Source organism: Odontesthes bonariensis, chromosome 20, assembly GCF_027942865.1.
Source record: "Odontesthes bonariensis isolate fOdoBon6 chromosome 20, fOdoBon6.hap1, whole genome shotgun sequence".
Lineage (NCBI taxonomy): Eukaryota > Metazoa > Chordata > Actinopteri > Atheriniformes > Atherinopsidae > Odontesthes > Odontesthes bonariensis.
In genome coordinates, this window is record NC_134525.1 from 23532896 (window position 1) to 23549251 (window position 16356).

The 16356-nt window shown below is 44.8% G+C and overlaps 1 protein-coding gene across 1 annotated transcript in view; it reads right to left on the reverse strand.

Moving 5' to 3' along the window:
- Positions 1-16356, reverse strand: part of prkdc (protein kinase, DNA-activated, catalytic subunit) — a 39272-nt gene that overhangs the window by 7889 nt on the left and 15027 nt on the right. Inside the window, exons 32-71 of the mRNA XM_075452966.1 lie at positions 16118-16344; positions 15817-16025; positions 15563-15695; positions 15266-15424; positions 13784-13987; positions 13491-13679; positions 13239-13343; positions 12839-13006; positions 12624-12751; positions 12308-12515; positions 11982-12160; positions 11720-11888; positions 11261-11326; positions 11113-11176; positions 10725-10873; positions 10354-10494; positions 10085-10204; positions 9835-9978; positions 8879-9030; positions 8177-8308; positions 7660-7771; positions 6901-7025; positions 6639-6788; positions 6216-6389; positions 5674-5772; positions 5361-5571; positions 5083-5257; positions 4783-4986; positions 4431-4546; positions 4201-4332; positions 3899-4078; positions 3474-3682; positions 3123-3261; positions 2781-2969; positions 2409-2633; positions 1326-1434; positions 1117-1219; positions 866-1028; positions 610-784; positions 339-532 (exon numbers count right to left, since the gene is read on the reverse strand). Coding sequence (XP_075309081.1) covers positions 339-532; positions 610-784; positions 866-1028; positions 1117-1219; positions 1326-1434; positions 2409-2633; positions 2781-2969; positions 3123-3261; positions 3474-3682; positions 3899-4078; positions 4201-4332; positions 4431-4546; positions 4783-4986; positions 5083-5257; positions 5361-5571; positions 5674-5772; positions 6216-6389; positions 6639-6788; positions 6901-7025; positions 7660-7771; positions 8177-8308; positions 8879-9030; positions 9835-9978; positions 10085-10204; positions 10354-10494; positions 10725-10873; positions 11113-11176; positions 11261-11326; positions 11720-11888; positions 11982-12160; positions 12308-12515; positions 12624-12751; positions 12839-13006; positions 13239-13343; positions 13491-13679; positions 13784-13987; positions 15266-15424; positions 15563-15695; positions 15817-16025; positions 16118-16344 — 6230 coding nt within the window. The remainder of the gene's footprint in view (positions 1-338; positions 533-609; positions 785-865; positions 1029-1116; positions 1220-1325; positions 1435-2408; positions 2634-2780; positions 2970-3122; positions 3262-3473; positions 3683-3898; positions 4079-4200; positions 4333-4430; positions 4547-4782; positions 4987-5082; positions 5258-5360; positions 5572-5673; positions 5773-6215; positions 6390-6638; positions 6789-6900; positions 7026-7659; positions 7772-8176; positions 8309-8878; positions 9031-9834; positions 9979-10084; positions 10205-10353; positions 10495-10724; positions 10874-11112; positions 11177-11260; positions 11327-11719; positions 11889-11981; positions 12161-12307; positions 12516-12623; positions 12752-12838; positions 13007-13238; positions 13344-13490; positions 13680-13783; positions 13988-15265; positions 15425-15562; positions 15696-15816; positions 16026-16117; positions 16345-16356) is intronic.

The following is a 16356-nucleotide window of genomic DNA, read 5'->3' on the forward strand; positions in this document are numbered from 1 at the left end:
AGCTCAAGATCTTCTAGTTGAACACGGATTTAGATCCAAGTGTGCTGATGGCGCTTTCTGTTACTGGAGTCCTGCCTACTGACCTGAGCTTTGTCGCCGCGGTTTTCATTTAAAAATTAAATATGTTTTTTGGGGGGCTTATTACTGTCTGTGCAGTTTTTGGTGTGTACTGCACATTTACTCATTTACAACTTTATGTCTACGTGTTTTGACTGAATTGTGTCTGGGTGAATGCTATATTGATAAAAGCAGAACAACGTGTAAAATATGCATAAAAAAAACGCAATGCAAATCCTTTGCAAATCTCATAAAACAAACAAAAATCTAAGTTACGGTACCTTTGGATTTCCACTTGTCCAAGCAGCCCCTGAAAGCTTTACAACTTTTTCCTTTTTCTCAGCTTCAATAGTTCCCAGAACTGACGGGCTTTTGCTTACAGCTGTAGCCAAGATATCAAAAGATGCGCCCTGAAGTATCTTTTGGGATCTGAACACTTTGCTAGAGGCCCTCTGACAGTCGGCCTGAACGTCCTCTGCAGAGAAAAGAGAAGAGGTGACCACGAGACACCATCAACGCTCTAAAACTCAGGATTTCCTTTTCCCCTCTTACCCAGGAGGGGGATAGTCTTCAGCATGGTGCTGATCTGCTCCACAGGACCCTGGGTCTGGCTGCGCTTATGACTGTAGCGGCTAAAGCAGTGGACCCACCGCAGCAGCCAGCCTCGGTGTGTTTTGGCTTCTCTGTAAAGCTCCTTCAGCAGCTTGGTGGCCACCGGAAAGTTTTTCTGGAAACATTGGCGGGGTCGGGATGAGTTTGACAGAAATGAACAGTACCGAAAGATTCACCTCTGCGCTCCATCCTTCACCTGCTTCCACGCGCTATCGGCCATGTGGAGCTTCATGCTGAACTTGCAGTCGTTCACTACCGTCTCGGCGTCGCCCGCTGGGTCCTGTGAATCGTCCACCTCCATACTGTCACCGGGAGCCTGGCCTCTCAGCTTTTCCCTGATCTTGTCTAAAAAGAAACACCTGGCCGACGACATCAAAATCCAATTTAGCTATTTTCCACCTCAAAAAAACAACTTGCAAGCAAACTTCATAGTCGTGTTCTTTTTACCGAGATGTAATGATGTCATCCCACACATTGACTGGATCCACTTTGGCGTCGGGATATCGGTCCGTCCATAATCTGATGAGGCGCTTCAGGGAGCCCACAGACACTGAGGAATGAAAAAACAAAACAAAGCGAAACAAAACAATAAAACATCAAAGTTAAATTTGAGTTGAATATTGATGATTTGAGATTTACTGACAGCATTAACACACCGTCTCCTTTAATGAACAGCAGGAAGTCCTGGATCTCAGTCAAGGCCTGCACTGACCGCAGGATGGTCAGTCGACTCGTACACAGCAGCGTATCCACACTGGAGTAACTCTGTACACGCGGAAAGATCCGAGCACAAGCTGCCATCAAAATCCACAGCAGATAGTAAAACATTTCTACATTTTTATAAATAACTCACTTTTTCTGAGCTTCAGAACATAGATTTTGGGAGTCTGAAGTTACCCAAACATTCTACAACTAACTTTGGGGAGCCCCAAGTTTAAATAATCTCATTCAGCGAGAGGTTCCGATCTGAAGTGGATTTCTACATCTCACTCCCAGCTTCATGTTCAAAACATGCTGCATTCACAGCACCTCAGAGGTGGAAAGTCAAAACTCTTGCTTTTTGACTTGCTATGAAAAGAAAATTGTCATCGGCAGTTATAAAGTTAACTTGACACGGAAATGAACTAACAATGCTCTACCAGCACTTATTTCCCATATCGCAACTCAGAAATCTGACTTCCAATATACCTTCTATATTTTTTTCACATCATGCTCCATCAGTAGCTCTGCCATTGCTAAAATAAACATATTAATCTCTGTGAAAAGCACACAGAGATTAATATAATATATAACATATAAGCCACATCTCTTCATTTTAGCTTCTAAAACCGTACACAAAACACAGGGGAATGGAGCAACAGTGTAGTCCAGAGTTTATGGAGCTAAAATATGATGGAGGAATTAGCATGTGAGTTTTGACTGGATTGTAAAGCTGGTTGTACGTTCTGAGTGTTCATCAGCCTCACGTTGAGTGTGTACCAAAGAGAGGGATCAGAACTAACTGTCCATCACTGAACAGGAGACAATAGAAATGCAAGTATTTCAGGATAAAATTACCAGTCAAGTATTTCTCTATCAGCTTGGTGTGTGCTAGTATGAGCTTGGTTTGCAGTGTGTGCTAGTGTGAGCTGTCCCGACTACATACAGCAGGCTCGGTCATATGAAAGCAGTTTGCAGCACATTACTCAAAAGAGGCCCGAAAAAAAAAAAGAAGAATAAAAAGATGAGCTGGATAAAACCTCCATAAAGAGTTGCATGGCGTTGTTCGTGTAGTACTTGGCGCGGTCATAGTCCTCCTGCAGAATGTAGAGCAGGCTGAGCTCCTGGCTGTAATGACTTTCCAGCAGTTTTTTGCGCTCCTCCACCCTCATGGCCTTATCAATGAAGCTGAGAAGAGTTTGGTCCCTCTCGCCCAGCTGCAGCTGCTTCAACATGCTGCGAATCGTGTGCTGCAGGTACATATCCTAACACAAGAAAAAAAAGTGAGAGTCGCACGCTGCGGGTTATTCTTGTTTGAAATAATCACTGCGTGCTGAACCAGAGAGTTAGAACCCAGTTTTGGTTTAAAATAAAACCGGCAGAATGGTGCACGTCCCAGTCTTTTGCGTTACCTGGTAGAAAGGCTCTGACCACATGTTCTCCAGGTTGGGCGGAGAGTTTTTATCTATGCACACGGTGGAACAGTACTGAAGAGACTTCCACTCGGTCAGCTGATTGTAGGCCTCCATAGCAGCTATTTCCCAGAAGTCTTTCTCAGAGTCGGTGGGTTCGCCGTCGGGCCAGTCCTCAGTGTTCAGAGCCTGCCAGAACACACCCACTTTTATACCACACTGCTAAACACGCAGCCAACAACTGACACGCTCCTTAAGCTCTATGTTTTAATGCTCTCGGATCAATTCCTTTACAAACACAGCAGGATTTGACCAATCGGCTTCCATAGTAGAGTTCTATACCTCGTTGTAAAGCTTCACAGCTTCGGCAAAGTCAGTGTTGGCTTCAGCTTGAAGTGCAGCACAGGTGAGCGACTTGGTGCCAACTTTACCACCAAAGATGCCGCGCACGACATCATAATCCTCCAAAGATCTGTAAAGCCTGGTTAAGACACAGCACACTAAGCGTTGGACTTAAAAAAAAAACCAGAAAGCAGTTATAACCTAATTTTCCAGAAGTGACTGGAACGGGCATGTATGCACAGCAGAGCCATTGATCTTAATAACACATCATGGGTGAACTTCTACTTATTGTTTGAACTAACTCTCATAAACTGCACCTCTACAGCATCACCGTCTGAAGGGGGGTTTTACCTTGAGAGGTGGATCCATTTATTGGTGTCAGGAGGGATTTCTCTGCGTCCTCGCGCCCGTTTGGCGGGACGTTCGTCCGGCCCGCCGGCGTGCAGCAAGCCCTCCTCCAGCAGCAGGATCCCTGATGGCTGCTGGAGGCTCATGAGGCAGGTGGAGCTGACGGCTGATGGGTCGAGTTGCTGCAGCTCCTTATGCTGATAACACATCTCCTAACAAAACAAGCAGCAGAAATTTAACCCGTCAGCCTTCAACCCAAAAGTTTTTCGACTCCTGAAGAAACCTAAACTTGATGTAAAGATCCAAAAACCTATTTCAGGAAGTAATATTCAGCATTCTTAACATGGATGTAAATAAAGTCATTGTACCACATTCTCTTTGACCGTAAGGAATATGATATAATACTTCTATAATAAGCGACTCCTTACCTGAACACATGATATGAACGGAGGGAAGCAGAGCGTACTCTTGCTCAGGAACGTGTTCATGTTGCAACGCAGCTCCTCTTTAATCCTCCAACTCTCCTCTGCCTTCTTTTGTGCTTCCATTTCTTGGAGGATACCGGAAAACAGGGAGCTGAACAGCTGTTTGGCTAAAATGGGATCTCTCTGGGAGGAAAAAAAAAAAGGATATCAAGAGTCAAAAGTGATGAAGCGAAACTTTTCTCTCTCTTTTATAGGCATTAACAACATCGTGTCTGTGTGGGAGAAAGAAAGCGGTGCAGTCTCACCTGCGCCAGTGCCTGAAGGGGGGCGATGAGGCTGCTGAACGGGATCTGGATATCTGGGAAGTCGCCCACCCTGTAGTTACGATACAGAGTCACCTGAGCCTCTCTTCGCAGCCTCTGATCAGCTTTATCCTCCTGTAGGACAAATATAAACCTCTATTTAAGTACAAGAAATGTGCATTGATAATAAATACAGAGCAGCTCTCTGGCTTGAATCTCGGCCTTCTGAATACCTTTGTTTGCCTCTGTTGTTGGATTTCTTTTTGCGCGAAACCCAGGCTGACTTTCTCCTGATCCTTGAGGAATCTGCGCCTTAATCTCAGGATGTTGCTACGTCGCTCATTTTCGGCTGTACCCCGAAAAAAAAAAGATTGTATATGAAGATTGTAGTATTTCAATGGAGGTAATGCCCTCAAACTAAAATCAAATATGTTACTGTGGTCATCGCTTTAAAATTGACTTTTGTAGCTTGAATACAAACCCCGAATCACCCTTTTTGACATTTAAAACCAGGTCAAATCAGTCTCTTTTCAAACATTTATCCTCATTCAAGAGAGAGGGGGGTTGTTTCCCTTTGACACTAACCTCTCGTGCGACTGTCCACCTCATCTGTTGACGCAGTCAGGCGCCTCAGGCCGAAGCCTTCTCCTACCGGTCGCCTGGCCGACGTCCGTCTCTCTGCTTTCTTATCATACACCAACAGCGACGACAGGGACTCAGAGCCGAGTGAGTACTCTGCTAGCGTGTCCACGCTGCTGCCTGTCAGCCAGTTATACGCTGTACGGCGACCTAGAAGAGAGAAACTGTACTTTTAGCCGGTATATTTGAAAGCTTCTGGGCAGTTTTGCTCTTCAGACGTGGGTTTTTTTGGGCCAACAGCAGTACCTGGTATTTGGGTCTGACTAAACTCTAGTGACGTCTGAGTGGCTCTGAGTTTCCCCTTCATGGCTCCAGACTGAGAGGCTGCCACGCTCTCTGGGGCTTGAGAGCTTTGAGTTTCAACAAACATGGGTGTCATTACGGTGCTCCTAAGGCGCCAGTTGGAATCGATCACATAGTCCTGCGGAGAGGAGGAAGCGTAACGCATCAGGCTCGACAGTAATGTTTCCGACATAAAAACCTAAACCTGACCTCCTTCTTTAGCAGGAAAAAGCAGCGCTGACCTGGAAGGTGCACTCCGACAGAGGATACTCGAACATGTTCCGCTTGAAGTCAGGACTCTGGCTGGTCATTTCCAGCAGCAGGTTGGTGGCCAAGCTTAAATAACACCTTTCTATTTGGCAGGAGTACAGAGAGCACAGCACCTTCAGCATCCGCTCCAGTGTCGCGGTGGGGAGGCGCTTCTCCTGACTCCAGAAGTTACGGACATAAAGCCTGAAAACATGAACAGAGAGGGATCGGATTTGTAGCTGAGATCTGTGACGAAAAAGGAACCAGCTTTGATTCGGCCATTTTCTCTCAATGTGTGCTGCTTACTGAAGGCCTTGGTTTTCGTCTGACAATCCCTGAAGCAGAGTTTCTTTAGCTGCATTCAGAATCTCGACTGAGGTGCTGTCGTTCATGCTGTCTTGATCACTGAAGGGAGGGCGACACACACACAATATTAAATGAAAATGAAAGCAGTGTATCGTACAGTATAATTACAGGCTCTGATCAGAGAAGGTATCAGAGGGTATGCACCTGGGTAACTGCTCCATCTAGACACACCCAGAGTGACTGAACTGACATCCTGAGCGGAAAAACATTCAACCAAGTCGTGATGAAACCATCAAGTAAATGTCAGATTAGATTTAAGGCTGTTGGTCATGGCAGGGACATCTGCAATCTACCCAAGAATCTGTGGACAATGGACATCAACATCTGTCCAGAAATTGGATTTCCTAGCACATGGTATATCTGAGACAGTTTATCATGGTCCCCAATAAACCTTCGCCATTTTTAGACGCGCTTTCACATTCATTTCGTTTAGATCGGCATAAAATATAAGACAAAAACAAAACAAAGCCTGGATATCTGACCTGTAGTTGTCCTGGATCCACATGAGGATGTCGTACATTCTCTCTCTGCAAACGGGTGAAGGATGAGAGACAAAAGCCGTCACTGCTCCCAGGAGCTCCTGAAGCTCAACCGGCGTCAGACGAGCGATGATCTTGTGGATGATATCCAGACACACTCTCTGTCTTGCCTCATCCCTGAAAGGAGTGATATGCAGGGAAATATTCTAACCGGTCATTCATTTACACCTGTTCTTTAACTCGTTTAACTCGTTTTGTGAAAACGGCAATATTTTTTCTGCTTATTTGTGAACGCTGTCTCAGTACCAGAGGTGAATGTCTCAAAATACCTGCAGCAATGGCAAATGGATACAAACGACAATAAGAAAACCGCTCAGAAAGTGGACGCACGCGCCAGTAACGGAGGACAGTGTGGCTGAGACTCACCTGTGGCCCATCATCTGAATGAAGCCCGTGGTCTTCAGCTGCAGAAAGATGTCTGGAATGACATCGGCTCGGCTCAGCACACACTCCAAACAGTGAGTCTTTAAGATGCCGTGCAGCTTGGGCAGGAGGGAGAACACGTGGATGACAAAACTGGAAAATGAGACAGAACAAAGCAGTGATTAAGCTTGGTGTCCGGTGAGAGGCAGAATCCCTCATACAGCAGGGACAATCAGAGTCAATAGAGTTAGAACATCAAACCCACCGATCCATAAATGGAGGAAAGTGTTTGGACACTTTGTTCAGGGAAATGATGAACTTGTCATCCAGATCTTTTTTCCTTAAATTAGTTATTTGGGTTGTGGCGAGGCTGAGGAGTTCTTGTTGATGCTGAGAATGAGGGCAAGATAACAATATCACCAACAAGTTGCTCTTCTTTTTTTTTTGGTTAAAGGGGAACTGCGGTATTTTCAACATTAAGCCTCTTTTTTCTGAGTCGTCTGCAATGTTTTAGAACCCCCCTCACCGCTTTTTTGATGTTTTCGTTGCGAAAAGTTGCTTCTGTCGTGTTTTATTTGGCAGCTCGTTCACGCTCGCACTATTTTCTTAGCGGTGGCGGAGTAATATCAACGAACATCCAGTACAAAATGTCAAATAAAACACGACAGAAGCAACTTTTCGCCACGAAATTTGATATGGATTACCAGTACACACCAGTAACCACTCCGGTGAGTTGATTATTTTGAAAACGGACGTTTATGGTGCTTTTACGGACCTTTTTGGACATGCGCATGACTTGCCATTCTGAAGCAGGTTGAGAAGAATCAAAATTAGGCAAATACTGGAGACAGCAGTAAACATCAAAAAAGCGGTGAGGGGGGTTCTAAAACATTGCAGACGACTCAGAAAAGAGGCTTAAAGTTGAAAATACAGCAGTTCCCCTTTAAATAGCATTTTTTACTTAAATGAGGAATGGCTGAAATAAAAAGAAAAAAAGAAAAGAATGAAAACAGAAAGTTCATACGCTGTCCATTTCAGTCATACTCTTCAGGATAAGGCCGATAATTTCAGCAGCAGCCGAATAGACCTCTTTAAACCTCACAAAGGACACGTTGGAGGTGAGGGACTGGATGTACCTGAGAATACAAACCACACGGACTTTATTCAAAAGATTTTCCAACGTAACACTAAGTGGACTACAACCCACATGTGCACATATATCTGAAAATGAACCCCAATGTCCGACTATTCTGGACTCTTTTTCACTTCCTGGCTGCTTCAGCGCTGTAGCTTAACATGAATCTTGCAAAAAAGAAATATCAGTCATGTAAAATAAGGTTACATTTTATTTATTTTTTTCATTTAACCATTATTTAGCCAAGAAAAAACTCCATTAGGATTAAAAATCTCTTTTACAAGCAATTCCTGGTCAAGCCAGCTGATAAGTTAATGCAACACAACCATACAGACAGATTGGCAGGTAACTAAAGCTAAACTAAAAGGCACAAGGCAACGCATTATGGGTCCATTTCATAGTCTACCTCTCGTATTCAATTCCACACAAAGCATCGTAGGCAGGGAGGCTGTTGGCGAGGATGATTCCGAGCAGCTGGAGTCCAACAGAGTTGTCTTTGCTATTTGGGTCGGTGCCACGAAAGCGCTCGTATATCAGACTAAGCAGGGCAGAGAAGATGTACAATCAGGTCCCAGCTCGGTTCTGTTCTGTTATTCTAAATCAGATCATGTGTGAGGATCGTTTCCAAAGGAAATTATATGCAAATCTCAGTTAAAAGTGTGATAATTCTTCAAAAACTTCACAAGTTTCACTGATAAATGCTCCCAAAAGAAAACTTTTGGACCAACAAGAGTTTGAAGATGAACAAAAAATCAAAATTCTCAATTGGGAAACCAAAACTGACTCGGCTCCACCTAGTGGTCGCTTCGGAAAATTTCCAACTTTCAGTTGTTTTTGTTTCTTAATTTTTTGATTTAACAATTAGGACAAGAAATTAGGAGTTACTGTAAAAAATAGATAATCCATTTTATTTAGAAGCTTCTCTTATTGTTTAAGGGTTTAACTTTACTACTATTTTTTCTTAAAATGTTCATACTTTAGTTCAATTATTTACACTACAGAAATAATAAGTGTTTTTGTAATGAAAAGTAAATGCGGCACGGTTGCATTCGCCTGATTATCTGTTATGTGATTTAAACCGAGCTCGTGTCCAATGTGTCGACGCTACCTGTAAGGCACGTGCAGACAGTCTTTCCAGCACTCCACCAGAGTGCGAATGATCTCCAGGTTGTGGCGGAAAACGGCCCTTTTGGGGTGAAAGCTGTGCTTCATCAGGTACTCCAACAGCCGGTTGGCAAGGACTTCATCTCTGGGGTTATCCTGAGAGGAGTGTTGTTGGTAAGAAAATGCACAATGGCTACAGGAAATGACACATTACATTACATTACGGTCATTTTGCAGACGCTTTTAACCAAAGCAACTTACAATAAGTGCGTTCAACATCGGTAGGCAAAAGAACTTCAGGTCACAAGAAATCATAAGTGCATTTCCTTCCAAAACCAAACAGCTAAGAGCAAAACTAGTGCTACAATAAGTGTGATAAGTCAGGTACCTAGACAGATGGGAAGACAATTTAGAAAACAAAGACAATTTAGGATTGAATATAAACACAAGAAACTTGTGCTAAAGAAAATAAAAAATTTAGATAAAATAGAGGACCAGACTCATTGAATAATTCCCTACACTCCCTATTATATAGATCAGTGAGCAGTGCTGACCAACATATCATTGGGGTCATCAGGTGGGAACCTCCTTCCATCAGTGTGACACTTCTCACCATTCACAAAAGATGGGTGGGAATTCTGACACGTGGTTTTAGTTTCTAACACAAATGCAGAGATAAGCCACAACGTTTACAGACAGGGGAAAAGTTACGAGGAGCCCTTTGGTTGTCCCGAGTCCTGTGGATGCAACTTTGACTGCCACCACCCACCTGAACATGAGTCCAGACAGATTAGCACCAAACAGTTAAAACTCCTCAGCAAAACCTCAGGAGCCCCAAAGAGATCAGCCGCACCTCTGAATTCTCCACATCTCAATTTAGTTGACTGTGTGAGATGAGCTCAAATAAGTCAAGAGACTGTAACCCATCATCTATCGTAACGGTAGCACAGTATTACCAACCTTGGGTGTGGCCAAGCCGGTCCAAGACAGCACAGTGACCACAATATCCACCACCATAAAATGGATCCCGACTCCTCCGTTGTTTCCAGAGACAACGAGTTGAAGGAGCGGCCCGAGCCAGTGCTTGGCATACGGACGAAAAACCTGAAAAATACCAAAGATTAAATCCACAAGTGACAGGTGGCTGAGTGCGAGGTGAAGATACAGAAGCAACACGTTGTGTGGGTGCACGTATAATGGCAGCATCCACCTCTTCTGTGTTGACGATCAGCTTTGAGATGAAGAGTCTAATGTTCAGAGGGGTTGATGGATTCGACAGCTTTCCATGTAGAAACTTCATCCATGGAGGAAGCTCACTGGGTACATTACCCTGTATCACAAAGAGGACAACGCTGGAGTAACACAAGATCCTACTAAATACTTATAAAATGTTTTTTAATCCATCAACTCTAAATCTATGCACCGTCACATTCTTCCTTTAAATAAACCCGTTCAGGCAAAAAATAAAACCCAAATGACCTCTTCGATTTTGGGATTGATGTTGTTCCTCTGCATGTGTCCAATCAAAGCCGCCATGGCTGCCATGCATTCATGCTGGTTCAACTCATCCATCTCTAGATCCACCATTGCATCCTGGGAGGGATGCGTCTCCTCCGTCTCCTACACGTTCAGACACAGAGACAAAACCATTCATGGCACCAAAAACACCAGATCACAACTGAAATGTCTTAAAGCCACTAAAATCATTGTCAAAGGCTCAAACGTACATACTTTAATGGCCCGTGAATGCTCTCTGAGGAAGTATTTAGAAAATCACGTGACGCTGAGGCGTGTTCGATTCAGAAATGTTTTTAATAGAGGGGTAAAAAAAAAAAAAAAACACACACAACCTTCTTTGCAACGGCCCGTTTTTGTCCCTCAGGGTTCTGGGAGCTGAAGGAGAAGCTTTGGACTCCCGTGGAGAAGTCAAACTGACTCATCTCCTCGCTCAGGCTGCTGCCGGCCATGTAAGACTGAGAGGACAGATACACGGGCGCTTCTATGGAAACCGCAACAAAAAAAACCACAAACCATCCTCGTCAACATTTGTCAAGACAATTACTGATTACTAAGCCAGACCCCCGACATCCCATGTCATTATGAAGACGGTGGGATTTACTGTCATTAGCATTGAAGCATTTGAACAGTAAAGGCCAGTAACTGCACACCAGTAACTATGAAGTCAAATGTTTGTGGCAAAGACAGTTGAGCATTAAGACAGCTGTGAGCAGTTAATACCTCCATTCTCCTCGCTGACTTCTTTTCGAATCATAATGTATTTCTTCTTTCTCTCAAGTGGGACCTGCAATGATGGGAAAAAAAAACAACAATAAATAAGCCACATATGACACTGCTAAACAAACAAACAAACAATCAAACGACATACCTCAACTTCAACTGGGAAGCTGTAGGTCCTCTCTACATCAATGATGTTCTCCAGAATGAACTGATTCTGGGTGAAGGGGTGAAAACAGCCAGAAAGTTAAATCAAGACAATCTGTGACATAAAACATGAACTTCGGGGTAAGAAATGAGCATCCCAGAGAAGAGGCGCCTTCTCAGAGGCTTAAGAGAGGTTCACTTCTCAGTGAAAGCCCGCACAGATGAGCAGTTTAACAATCTAAGAATAACACATCTCGACGTAATATCGCATCCATTTGGAGGTGAAACTCGTTATCATTAAAAGACTCAAAAATAAAAAAAAAAAACTCTGAATGACCAGAATCTTCTCTTCTGAAGTAGAAATCGCTGCATGGGTTCAGGAACACTTCTAAAAACTATTCCGCAAACACAGTTTGTTAAAGCTCCGCCATGCAAACGCCACGGAAGAAGGAGGGAGCTGTACCTTCTCCGGCTTCTCGCTGAAGAGGAAGCCTTGGTAGAATTTCGGCTCGTTGAAGCTGCAGCTGATGGCTGCGATGGCACAGTTGTACGCGGCACAGTGATAGTGTCTCCTGACTTCAAGGAGCTGAGTCTCACCAGCCATGTTCTCAGTGAAGGCTTCAAAGCACGACCTGTGTGGGGGAAAAACAACAGGAACACAATGGTCCCTTTATTGTGCCTAAAAATGAGCCGGGAATAGAAATGAAGTTTTCGTTGAGACCCACTTGATCAGTGTCTTGGACAACTCGTTTCCGTCTGTTCTGTCCGAGCGGCAGTAAGCCTGATTGATGCGCGACTCCTTTGAGTAAACCTCCTCTTTGGGAAGCCGCGAGTACAGGAGCTCCATCAGCTTAAAGAAGCCGATCTTTTTCAGCAGCTGGACCTCAAACGCCGTTTCACTGGACTGAAACGAATTGAGAGAACCGCACGAAGGACACGACATCAAGAGAAAACAAAGAAAGGTTGGATTCTTGTTTCCAAACAAAACTGCCAACAGCTAACAATGTGATTTCTTATCTTTAAATAATTATAACACTGTTAAGAGGCAGACCTTAGTGAAGCGGCTGAGAAGGAAAGCAATCATGTCAAAGACATTTTCCACAAAGAAGTCACTCAGGGCCCTGGTGCTACAGTGAGAGGCCAGAGGCAGTAGAACCCTCTCCGTCATGGCTTGCAGCATGGAGGTCACCGGCACGTCACCTCGCTGAATCACCTCATGCACGGCACGCAGCAGCTGCAGCTGCCGCTGACTGTTAGCCCTAATGGAGCATGGACAAACATGAAACCAAGGAAGTTCTTGCATCTCCTAGAAAGGGAGCGGCGCAGGCCTCTTAACTTTCTCCTGCAAATGCAGACGTTTTACTGACCGCTTTGCAATCCTTTGAAAGCAGGTTTGGAACTGCTCCTCCATGATGTGTTTTCTGTCTCGACAGAGAACCCCTGCCAGCAGTCTGAGCAGCAGCGGGCTCTGAGAAAGCTCCAGGGCGTCCAGGAGCTAAAAGGCAGAAAGGTTGGGCCGTTAATTTTTCTGGTCTGTCCATCAAACTCTGATCCTACCTGGTCTCCAAAGCCCCATCCTAACCTTCCGGATACAGTCCATGTAGTTGTTGCGGTGAAGGGAGCCCTTAGCAAACTCATCAGACTGCATAGGGAAGTGGGAAGCCACCAGGGCATCGAGGGCCTTCTGCAGTTCAGCTAGCGGCTGCTCTGGGAGGGTTGTGAAGAAAGGCAACACCAGCAGAGCCTGACTCTGAGGAGTTGAGAAAATCCAAAATGTTGGAATTTGAATGTATTTGAAGCTATTTCCATTCTGGATGAAGAAAAGTTTTGTGTTAACCAGTCGAGGGCCTGCCGGCGATCTTTGAAGTTAAGACCGTTAACAAGTAGGACCTATCTCCTCCATAGTGAGAAGGTAAAAAACTGTAAAGTAATTCTGGGTGACATATGTGCAGTGTTTAAAGAGCAAATATCCTTGTGATTACCTTGAGATTCAGTGGCAGATTCATGTCGACCAGCAGCATTGTGAAAGTGGAAAACACAGGTCTGAATGCTTCGTGGTTGATATCAGAGCAGACAGAAGAGTCGATCTGATGAGAGGACAAAACATGTCAGAAAGCAAGGGGGGGGGTCTGTTTCAAGGTGTCTGTACTCAAGGTGTTTCTGTTTTAACATAATTCTAGTTTTGATTTTCCTCGGGGACAAACAATGGGTACTTTAACTTCATAATACTGGACCTGTAGGAGCTTGGACAGCAAAAGAAGAGTGGCAGTTTTGCTCTCCGGAGTGGATGAAAGCCCTTCCCACCATGACTGCAGACTAGTCCATCTTCGAAGCACTTCTTGAACCAGCTGCTCCCCCTGAGTCTTCCTCACAGAGCGTTCTTTGAAGCTGTGGTCTAGCATGCCGTTCAGCAACACGCTCACCTGAACGCCACAGAAAACTCACCTCACAACCAGGAAGAATAACTACAACAAGCTGTGCAGCACTGAGATCATTAGCGAACGGCAAAACGAAAAGTGGGAACTACCATGCTGGGTTTTTGAGAGGAGGCTTGCATGAGGCGTGGCACTGTGGTTTCCAGGCTTCTCAGCAGCTCGGTGTTGATGGTCGACTGGAAGAGGCTGTAGAAGTACTCGCCATGAGAGAAGCTCATGAAGTTCTGGCTATGACCACCTGATATGGGCACCGAAAGCATGATGGTGTTCAACAGCAAATCCACCAGCTGCTCACTCTGCAGACAAAAAAATAAAAATAGATCCCATCCAAAAAGGAGCAGCATGAAGTCAAACATGTGGCTCACTTATGGTAAAATAAAGTGAGATCAGATGTTTTCTACTGATGTAATGATCCAAGCGTATACATGCGAGTCTCACGGTAAAGCAACACCATATAAGCCGTTTCTAAGCAAACAATTTTTAGGCTCTGTATGGCATCTCGTAGTCTAATCTCGTACGGCAGATGTTTCAGGACTGTAAACGCTGTGGGTTCATTTTGTGAAAAGCCAGAACCGCATCGCAGAGGTTCGAGTGCTGTGCACCTACTAAGAGAACCAAATTAACACGAGTAACTAGGCTCAGTGGACGCTCAGTGGATTCATTTAGTTCAGTGCCACCATAATGAAAAGTTGAGGATCCCTACCAGCACCTGCCCATATTTGCTCCTAATATTCTAAACTTTTACTGGATACCCACAGGACATGCCTGCTATGAGGTTACAAGGTGTATGATTAAAAAAAATTTGACAACCAAATCCTATATCCGACATCCAATCCAAGTTTGAGCCTGATTTACAGTTGTCCGGGAAAGACCACGGAGAGCCACGGAGAGCCCTCTCCGTCGTCGGAAACCCTCCTGGAGACGCTCTCTGTTGCTTGCATGCGTCTGCCAAAATTCCTAACTATCCGTAGAGGAGACACAGACTCGCGGAGACCGCAAGGGTTGTGATTGGTCGGCTAACAATATAATTTCCGGAATCACTTTTCTGGTTTAGCTCCTTCCTCTCAGAACAACAACACCGCCATTTTTGAAAGAGGTTGCTGTGTGCCGGTCAACATTTGGTCAAATTTATTTTCATTTCAATATCAATAAGCTCCAACTCCAACAACAGTCTTTCTCTCTCAGTCGCCATCGTTCGCTGTGAGGAGTGGAATGGAGCCAGAAGGTAAACAATCAATCAACCGCTTTCACGATAGACGTCGCGAGATTAGGTCGTCTAGCGTAGCGACGCCTACTGATCGGGAGGTGAATTGCGACATCCCGACGGAGAACTTCGAAAGGATTAATAGCCTCTGCGTGACCACGGAGTCGGATTGGCGGATAGTGACGGAGTAGCATACCGAGGCCTTAATTCTTTTTTTTTTATAATCTATTTTTGGCTGGGCGGTTAATAATAAATGTTTTTGTCATGTGACAAACATGCTTATTTCAGCTTTACTCTGACTTAATGGTATACTTTAGTCAGACATTTCAATTACTCGAATACTGCATCATTTAAAAAGGGGTTCACTAACCTGCATGGTGAGGGAAAAAGCAAGCTGAAGCAGGCCATCTGCCACTCTCCTGGTGTTTATGTCCAAGGATGGGAGCGCCTTCCTCTCCTCTCCTGGTGCTATCCCTTTATACACTGCCATTAAAAGTCGGGACCCAAGGGATTTGGCATAGGCGGAATCCTTAAAGAGACAAAAATACACACACAAACGCACGTGTGGCAGCAATTTGTTGGACAATCACAATGAGAGCATTAATAAAATCCAATACTTATGCATCCATACCTAAACCAATTATAAGTTCTGGGTTAATGTTCTTACCTCACTGTGCAGAATGGAGCTGAGGAAGCCCGCTCTATGAATCTGTTTACAGGATGAAAGTACCATTTCCATTTTGTCGAGGCGGCTGAGAGTGCTCGAGTCGAACAGGTCTACAGCACATAGATCCTCCACGCTATGATGGTGATTCAAAGAAAAAACAAGAAACACTCATGAGATTTTCATGTCAAAGCCCGCTTCGGCACCTGGATAGTTTTCCTCTGCGAGCCTGAACACCAGTGAGAACCCTCAAATACCTTTTACGTGAGATTTGTGTCTGCAAGCCGCTTTCGAGATCACCGTGGTACGGTGAGGCCAGCAGAGCCTTGAGCAAGGGAACGCACACTTCTGGGAGGTTCTTCATTACCTCAACATCAGCCGTGTTGAAACCAACCGTGGAGGGCTCACAAACCACCGTCGCGGTCAACTCAAAAAACACTGCGCAAAAGACGTCTTGCTCCAGAAGCTGAGAATAAAATGACATAATTAGAGGTAAATCCCTTCAAAGGAAGTGTCAGGATGAGCTCGTTTGGGTCAGCGTCTGCAATTCAGCGATACCTTCCAAAACCCCTGGTCTCCTTTGACAAGAATCATGGTGGCGAACTCCAGCAGACGGACGATGATGGTGCACTTGTTGTAGTTGTACTGGTCCACCTCTCTTGGGCTGAAGTGAGAGGTCGTCCCTCCCAGAGGGAAACAACTTTCTGCAGCTGCCAGTTCGTGAGCTGCCAGCTCAGTCAGGAAGAAATGCGTAGCTTTAAGGAAGCTGGATTTGTCTCTTGAGCCTTGGAAGTTGG